The sequence below is a fragment of the Tenrec ecaudatus genome, chromosome 4, assembly GCF_050624435.1.
Source record: "Tenrec ecaudatus isolate mTenEca1 chromosome 4, mTenEca1.hap1, whole genome shotgun sequence".
Taxonomy (NCBI): Eukaryota; Metazoa; Chordata; class Mammalia; order Afrosoricida; family Tenrecidae; genus Tenrec; species Tenrec ecaudatus.
In genome coordinates this window covers 199,935,213-199,943,911 of record NC_134533.1, presented here as the reverse complement: position 1 = coordinate 199,943,911, position 8,699 = coordinate 199,935,213, and the positions used below count along the sequence as shown (strand labels likewise).

The window sequence follows — 8,699 nt, the reverse complement described above, 5'->3', positions numbered from 1 at the left end:
CTGCCTCCCCCCAAACCTCACGTCCTGGCAGGGGTCAGGGGAGGTGTGGGGCCCGTGTGGAGGAATTGTATATGGCAAATGGCCCCGGAACTCCTGATCTGCCTTGGTACCCATCAGTCAGATGCTGGAGAGAGAAGACAGGCTGACCCAAGCTGCAAGGAGATGGAGCCCTGCCTCCTGTGTGCCTGTGCAAGGAGGGCTGCCCACACTTGAAGGAGCTGTCAGCCACCCATGCCCACCCCCCGGGGCCATCAAGCTCATGGACATGATTCACTGCCTTCTCAGAGTGGAGGGCTATCTGGGCAGCCAGGGCGTCTCCCTCAAGATCCCCCCAAACACAAACGAGTTGCTGTGAAACCCTTGTTTTTCCCAGCGGCTTCCATGGCATCTAATTCACATCTCATACAATGCAGCGGGCAATCACAGCAAGGGGAGCTGCACAGTCCTCACCACGGTCCCGGTTTGGAGCATTTTCTCAGTCTCATACTCATCCTTATTAGCTCCCCATTCCCCACCCCCACCAGCTTCCCCTCCATTAATCCAGGTACTATCTCTCTTTACCGCTCCTGGATTTCCTACACAGAAAAACAACTCACAAGAATAACAAAGTGAAGACATCAAAACCTCAATAGAAAAGCGGGAAATATGAAAAGCTAGAACGCATTTTCATGGATCATCCAGGAGAGTAAATGACAGCGCGCTACACTGTAACCCAACTGCATCTGCAAGGATCCACTCTCAGATGCATGGGGCACGTGGGCAAAGCTGGTCCATCTCCAGGCCTCTGAGGTGCCCTAGGAGTGGGTTCAAAACATCAACCTTTGGGTTATAATAGTTGGAGCCCTGAGCCACTTTCACCACCCCGGGACTCTTCCCCTCTTCCTGAGACCTTGACCCAGGGCTGTGGAATGGATTTCAACTCCTGGCAGACTCTCTAGGACAGAGCAGAACTGCCCCACAGGGCTTCCAAGGCTGTGAATCTCCATGAAAACAGACGGCCGATCATTCTCCCAAGAGGAGGCTGGTGGGTTCAAACCGCCGACCTTCTGAGGGACAACCAACCACGTAACCACTGTGCCTCCGGGCGCTGCTTCCATCCCAAGACCAGGCCTTTCCTCCGTTGCTTCAGCTTACACTGTATCAGGCTGGCATTTTCCAGCAGCGCGGGGCCAAGGGTGCTGGCAGGACTTATGTCCCACATGACCTCTGAGGTGTGTCCTCCAAGGAGGGTCACGGAACCCCTGACATGTTCCCTGAACTCCGACCGCTAGAAAGTGGCCGCCTGCTCGCAGACCCGCGCCACGGTCACCACCACCCCTCGGAGGGGGGCTCCCCGATTGCTCCTGAGCAGAGGCATCCCTGCAGGAGGGGGCGGGAAATGGGGCGTCGATCGCGATGAGGCGGGATTGGAAGCATGGTCGTCTACTCTCTCTCAGGGTTTCTGGGCCGGAGGTAGATGGCAGGCTGGCGGGAAGCTGGGGCCACTTCCGGATCCCGGGCGCCATCCTGCCATCCTGTCGTCCGCCATCCTGGAGGTTCGGCTTCGAGCGAGGCCACAGGAACCCAGCCAGGGCCACGGGCTGTGGCGGGTGGAAGGTGGGGGCCCCAGGTTCGGGTTAGCAGCTTCAGGAAAATGCGTGGCGCAGCCGAGCGGGAGAGAAGGGCCAAGGTGGGCAGCGGCCGTGGCGACACCACAGGGCACCCGCCATCGCGACCAGAGGCCTGCACAGGAGGCTGGTCACGAGCGGCGTCCTCGCGGGCCAGACCCCAAGGACGCCGGGAGCTCGGGCGCCGGCGACCACTGGGGGGCGCCACCGGAGGCCAAGCCCCGCCCCCCGTCCGCAGCGCCACAGTACCCGGATGGAGCCCTGGCGCCGGACTCGGGCCTGCAGGCAGGGTTTCCCGAGCCTGGGGCCATCTGTCGCCATCCATGGCTGTGCTGTCTTCCTGCTACTGCTGCTGAGGCTCACGGGTGAGTGCCACCCCCTGCCCGCCCCCCGGCCCCCTCCGGCCGCCCCCTGCCCTCCTCTGACCGCCCGGTGGTCTTCCGCAGGTTGCCTGGGTGTAGGGGAAGCCAGGGACGCTCTGCCGCCCGCGGCTCTGGCCCACCCTGACCCGGGTGGCGCCAGGCCTCGTGTGGCCCGGCAGGACGTGACCACGCCTGCTGCGATGACCACGCCTGCGGAGACCATCACACCGGTCTTAACGACACCGATCACCCAGGAGTCGGCCCCGACCCCCCAGGTGGAGGCCCCAGATCACTCGGGGCACAATTCTACAAACCACACGTCAGACTTACTCCCCGGTGAGTAGGGGCGGCGGCGGTGCAGGGGCCGTGAGCACCTTGAGTCCTTGGGATGGACAGAGGGGTGGGGAGAAGCCCCTGAGACATCGGTGCTTCCCAACCTTCCTAGTGACATGACCCTTTCATGTTGTGGTAACCCCCCCCCCCCCAGCCATAACATTATTTTCGTGGCTGCTTCATCCCTGTCATTTTGCTACTGTTATGAATCCGGTGACCCCTGTGAAAGGGTTGTTGGACAACCCTCCCCCCCCCCAAGGGGTTGCGACCCACAGGTTGAGAACCGCTGGACTACACCTCCCGAGGTCAAGTATGTATTGAGCACAGATTGTGGGCCAGGCCCAGTGGGCACCTGTTGGGAGAGACCTTGGGGTCTTCCCATCCTAGTGAGTGAGGGAGGGCAAATGGATGTGCTCAGAGCACAGGACTCACCTGCGGGCCTTCCAGGAGAAGGGAGAAGGACATAGAGGGCACGTGGGAGAGGGGGCTGAGGGTGGACGCCCATAGGGTGCTCGACCAGGATGGAGGGGCTGATGGTGCACCAGCCTAGGCTTGTGGGGATGCCCTGGGGCTGAGGCCTGGGAACAGGGACCCAGGGCATCTGGGCAGGGCTGGGCATGTGCACACGGGCAGCATGATCCCCGGTGAAATTGGGCAAAGGAGGGTGATTGGATGGCCGAGGCTGGCAGGGCAGGAGGTCCAAGAGAAGAAGGGAAGAGTGGTAAAGTCCATCCCTCACCACGTGACCGCTTTCTCCTCAGCCTGTGGCTTCTCCTTCGAGGAGGACCCCACCCTCAGGGACGCGCTGGCCATGACGCGGCGGTGGCCATGGATAGTCAGCGTGCGGGCCAACGGCACCCACATCTGCACCGGCACCCTCATTGCCTCCCAGTGGGTGCTGGTCGTGGCCCACTGCCTGGTCCAGTGAGTCGGGGCCCAGGTGGATGGTGGAGGGGCAGACGAAGGGGTAGCATGTCACTCTGCCATGGTGACCTCCGTGGAGTACCACAGCCCAGCCTCGCCTCATCTCACCTCACCTGACTCCACGCCCATGAGCTGGCTGCCGTCCTCTGGAGCACACAGGCCTCGTTCTTTCTTGGCCCTGCCCCTTAATCATTTAACCTCCTCCACAGAGACCCCAGTTCTTTCGTGCCTTAGCCTTTGCTCCCTCCTATTCATTCGGTCATTGACCAACAGTCTTGGGCACCCTGTGGAGCCTGGCCCCGATATGGGTGCCGGGAGCAGAGAAGGGACGCATCACCCCTCTGGGGTGTGTGGGGCAGACAGAAGCTGAGCGGTGTGAGTACAGCTGAGTGGGTGTCCTGATGTTCAGTGCTGGCGAAGTGACTTGGGGACAGGTAGGTACTGACCCGGAGGTCTGGTCAGTGGAGAAGCATGCTCTAGCTTAAGAGCCAGCATGGAGACTCAGAGGGACCCTGGCTGATCCAATGGGGCCTCAGCCTCCCTCTAGGGGCAACATGGGGTGCTAGAAAGAGCTAGAGTTTGGAAGCAGAGAAATCTGGATCTGGGCCCCAAGGACATCACTTCCTGGCTTTACATGGGTCACTGCGCTTCTCCAAGCCTCCGCTTCCTCCTCCATAACCTGAAGGGCTCTTGTGAGGTCTGGACCACAAGTGTGTGCAGGGCCCTACTCACATCTGTTGTGAGGAAGAGGAGGGTCAGGTGGTCTGCTGGGATTTTCCCGAGGGCTACATTGGGAGGAGGGCAGGGACTGAGGCTGGGGCAGGGTGCTGGGAGCTGATTGCAGACTCCCCTGTGATTCCCTAGGCGTAATGTTGCCTATTCTGTGCTGATCGGGAGCTCCGTGGTGGACCAGCCGGTGAAATATGCCCACAGTGTCCCTGTGCGCCAGGTCATTGTGAACAGAGGGTTCCGGCCCCGGCGGTACTGGTCATGGATCGGCAAGGCGCACAACATCGGCCTCCTCAAGCTCCAGTCGGCGATCAAGTACAGCCAGTATATCTGGCCTATCTGCCTGCCTGGCTTGGACTTTGAGGTGAAGGATGGCTCCATCTGCACTGTGATAGGCTGGGGACTCGCCAGCATTAATGGTGAGTTGGAAGCCTCCCAGGCTGTGGGGTGAGGGAGAGGACCTGGGTGCAGGCTGGGGCCTGGCCATGGACCAGCATCCCGAGGCATCTTCTACCTCTAAGAGCCCACTGCCCCTAATGATGGGTATTGGGGTCTCTACTCAAGTACTCCCTCGATGCAAGAACACTTTGTTCTAATAATCTGGCACTCTGTGATGCTCACCTTCCCAACACGATTGCTGAAGTCAAAAGAGGTGCGTAAGCAAACGTGATGAAAGCTGATGGTGCCTGGCTATGAAAAGATATAGCATCTGGCGTCTTAAAGGCTTGAAGTTAAACAAGCGACCATCTAGCAGGGAGCAACAAACCCCACATGGAAGGAGCACACTAGCCTGTGTGATCATGAGGTGTCCATGGGACCAGGTATCAGGAGTCAGAAGACCCCAAACAAACAAATATATAGATACAAATGGTGGGGGTCTGAGCGCAGCCCCAAAGTCCATCTGTAGAGAACTAGACATTCCCTCATAGAAGGGTCACAAGGAAAGCACAAGACAGCCAGGGTGCAGCACAGCACCTACAGAACACACAACATGCCTCTAGTTCTTCTTAAAAAAAAAATCATTTTGAGACAGCCTCATATCTCTCCACTATAATGGCTGCTGGGGTTTGAAGCACTGACCTTGCAGTGCCACCAGGTCTCCCTAACAGATATAATAGAAGGTTTTAAGCCGGATCAGCTTTCTCCTGCTTCCAACAGAGTCCGGTCAATTTGGACCATAAGCAACCTCAAGGATGGTTGTCATGGAATAAAAATGGCAAAAAAAAAAAAAAATCATTTTATTGGGGGCTCGTACAACTGTTATCACAATCCATACATACATCCATTGTGTCAAGCACATTTGTACATTTGTTGCCCTCATCATTCTCAAAACATGCTCTTACTACTTGAGCCCTTGGCATCAGCTAGTCATTCCCCCACCCCACCTCCCACGAACCCTTGATAATTTATAAATTATTATTATTTTGTCATGTCTTATACTGTCTGACATCTCCCTTCACCCACTTTTCTGTTGTCCTTCCCCCAGGGAGGGGACTATATGTAGATCCTTAGGATTGATTCCTCCTTTCTACCCCACCTTCCCTCTACCCGCCCGGTATCACTACTCTCAACACTGGTCCTGAAGGGATCATCTGTCCTGGATTCCCTGTGTTTCCAGTTCCTATCTGTACCAGTGTACCATCCTCTGGTCTAGCTCTATTTGTAAGGTAGAATTAGGATCATGATAGTGGTGGGGAGAAAGCATTTAAGAACTAGAGGAAAGTTGTATGCTTCATCGTTGCTACACTACACTCTGATTAGCTCTTCTCCTCCCCGAGACCCTTCTGTAAGGGGATGTCCAGTTGCCTACAGATGGGCTTTGGGTCCCCACTCCACACTCCCCCCATGCACAGTGATACGATTTTTTGTTCTTTGGTGCCCAACACCTGATCCCTTCGACACCTCGTAATCACACAGGCTGGTGTGCTTCTTCCATGTGGGCTTTGTTGTTTCTCAGCTAGATGGTCGCTTGTTTACCTTCAAGCCTTTAAGGCTCCAGACGCTATCTCTTTTGATAGCCGGGCACCATCAGCTTTCTTCACCACATTTGCTTATGCACCCACTTTGTCTTCAGCGATCATGTCAGGAAGGTGAGCATGATGGAAGGCCAGTTTAATAGAACAAAGTATTGTTGCATTGAGTGGAGGCCCAATGTCCATCTGCTACCTTAATACTAATCCTATAAATATATGCCCATAGATCAATTTTCCAATCCTAATATATAAATATATTTGCATATGTACATGTCTTTGTTTAGACCTCTATAAAAGCCCTTTGCCTCTTAGTTCTTTCCTCTATTTCCTTTTACTTTCCTCTTGTCCCACTATCATGCTCAGCCTTCATTTGGGTTTCAGTAATTCCTCTCGGTTACACTGCCCTTGATCAAGCCCTACCAGGCCTCTTCCACCCTCATTGCCACTGATTTTGAATCACTTGTTGTTCTCTTGTCCCTGAGTTTGTTAACACCACTTCCTTTACCCAACCATGACCCCAGTTCTACCTTACAAATCCAGGTAGACCAGAGCATGTACACTGGTACAGATAAGAGCTCTTGACACACCGAATCTAGGACAGATAAACCCCTCAGGAACAGTATACTGGGAGTAGTGATACCACGAGGATAAGGGGAAGGTAGGGAGAAAAGGGGAGAAAATGGGGAACTGACTACACAATGATTGACGTCTGACTTTCCCTCCTCTTCCCCATGGGGACAAACAACAGAAACATGGGTGAAGAGAGACAGCGAGTGGTGTAAGATATGAAAATAATAATAATTTGTAACTTATCAGGGGTTCATGAGGGTGAGGGGGGGGACAAAAGAGGGACTGATTACAAGGGCTCAAAGAAAATGATTTTTAAAAGATAATGGCAACATATGTACAAAGGTGCTTGATACAATTGATGTATGGATTGTGATAAGAGCCCCCAGTAAAATGATTTTAAAATACATAAATAAAAATTTAAAATAAAACATAAGTACATAAATAAAGTGTAAGCAGCACCGTAAAAAATACCTGTAAAAGCACCCAATAAAAATGATTTATTTTTTTAAAAAGTGCCCACTGCCCCGGGGCCTCCTTGTTGACCTCTCCTCTTTGGACCTGCTTCTCACTGACTTCAGGGGGTCCTGGCTGGAACTCCCTTGAAGGCAGAGGGGCACACAGTAACAACCTGTTACTAGGGCTGGCTAGGGGCCATCTGTCCCCAAGGTTGGGGATCATTCAAGAGCCCCCTCACGACTTTGCACAACTTTCCCTCATCCTCAGTCCTCGGTGAGGCCAATTTAGAAGCAAGGCGCCAGGAGCAAGTATGCCCTCTCAACCTTATCCGAGGGTCCTTTTTCTGGTGGGTGCCCCTCAGGAAGCCCCCGTTCCTTTCCCACAAGGGTGGCACCCTGCCCTGTGGCATCAAGGAGCCGCAGGGTCCCAGCCCAGGTAGGAAGAGGTGGGGTGACTTTTTGTCATCCCCGCTGTGGCCTGTCTAGGGACTGGTTGGGAATCGTTTGCGGTCTCTGGTTCCCCAAGAGCTCAGCCCAGGTACAGAGACACATGGGGTGGGGGGAGCTGTATGCCCAGCGGGCTCCCTGGCAGGGGGTGGAGGAGAGAATCGGAGGAGCAAGTGCCCTTTAGGAAGAGCTCTCGAAAGAGAGGGTCATGGACCTGAGCGAGGTGGGCAGAGAGTTGTGTGGAAAGGATGACCAAAGCAAAGATGCTGGGTAAGAGGAGGGGGACTGAGGAGGAAACCTAGTGGGCTCGGGGTGTTGGGAGCCTGCAGGAAGCAAGATTCGGGCCTGCCATGTGGGTGGTGGGCAGCCTGCTCCAGGGTCTCTGCCCCTTGGGCCCTTGGGAATGGTTGGTGGGCTGTGTCTGGGAAGGCTACTTTGGCCACAGTGCAGCAGGTCAGAGCAGAGGGAGGGTGGAGGCAAGGGCAGTGGGCAGTGGGCAGGCAGCTTAGTCTGAATGAGAGCCCCCTTCCCACAGGCCTAGGGCCCCAGTTCCAGTCCCTTCAGGAGAAGGAAGTCACCATCATGAGCAACAAGGAATGTGACCAATTCTACCACCGCTTCTCCAAAATCCCCACTATCGTCCGGATCATCAACTCCCAGATGATCTGTGCAGAGGACTCCCAGAGGGAGAGTTTCTGCTACGTGAGCGTGTCCTGCCCCCACCCTGCAGCCCTCGCCTCCCAGAGGGCACTGAGCTGAGGCTGTCGGGAGGGCCCGGAGAGGGATGGGTGGAGAGGCTCAGTGCGGGTGAGACAACTGAGCTGGGGGTGCGGGACAGAGCTGGGTTGGAGGCTTGGGAGAAGCGAGATGGGAGGTGAAGCCCCTTGAGGAAGATCTCGTGGGGCTGGTTTCCCTCAGCTGTGGAGCAAATGATCCCATGTGAGGGCTTCTTGTTGGTCCCTCCAGCCACACCTGGCCTCCTGATCCTGTCTGCCTATCCCTTCCCGACAGGAGAAGACAGGCGAGCCCCTGCTCTGCCCGGTGGAGAAGACGTGGTACCTGGTGGGCCTGGTGAGCTGGGGCCCCGGCTGCGAGAAGAGTGATGCTCCGCCCATCTACCTTCAGGTCTCCGCCTACCAACAGTGGATTTGGGACCGCCTCAATGGGCAGCCCCTGGCCGTGCCAGCCCCGTCCAGGGCCCTGCTCCTTTTGCTCCCCCTGCCCCTCAGTCTCCTGGCCACTCTCTGACACTCCGCATGCTGTCCCCGGAATGGCACTCCTCCGTCCAGCCCCCTCATC

At 55.9% G+C, this 8,699-nt stretch overlaps 1 protein-coding gene across 1 annotated transcript; it reads left to right on the top strand.

Annotated features, from left to right (window-relative positions):
- Window positions 1–1,633: 1,633 nt before the first annotated feature.
- On the top strand, window positions 1,634–8,648 carry PRSS50 (serine protease 50). The gene is made up of 7 exons (XM_075547905.1): window positions 1,634–1,669; window positions 1,846–1,972; window positions 2,054–2,305; window positions 3,064–3,226; window positions 4,091–4,374; window positions 7,936–8,102; window positions 8,412–8,648. Exons 1-7 carry the CDS (start codon window positions 1,634–1,636, stop codon window positions 8,646–8,648), a joined length of 1,266 nt encoding a protein of 421 aa, XP_075404020.1.
- The last annotated feature ends 51 nt before the right edge of the window (window positions 8,649–8,699 follow it).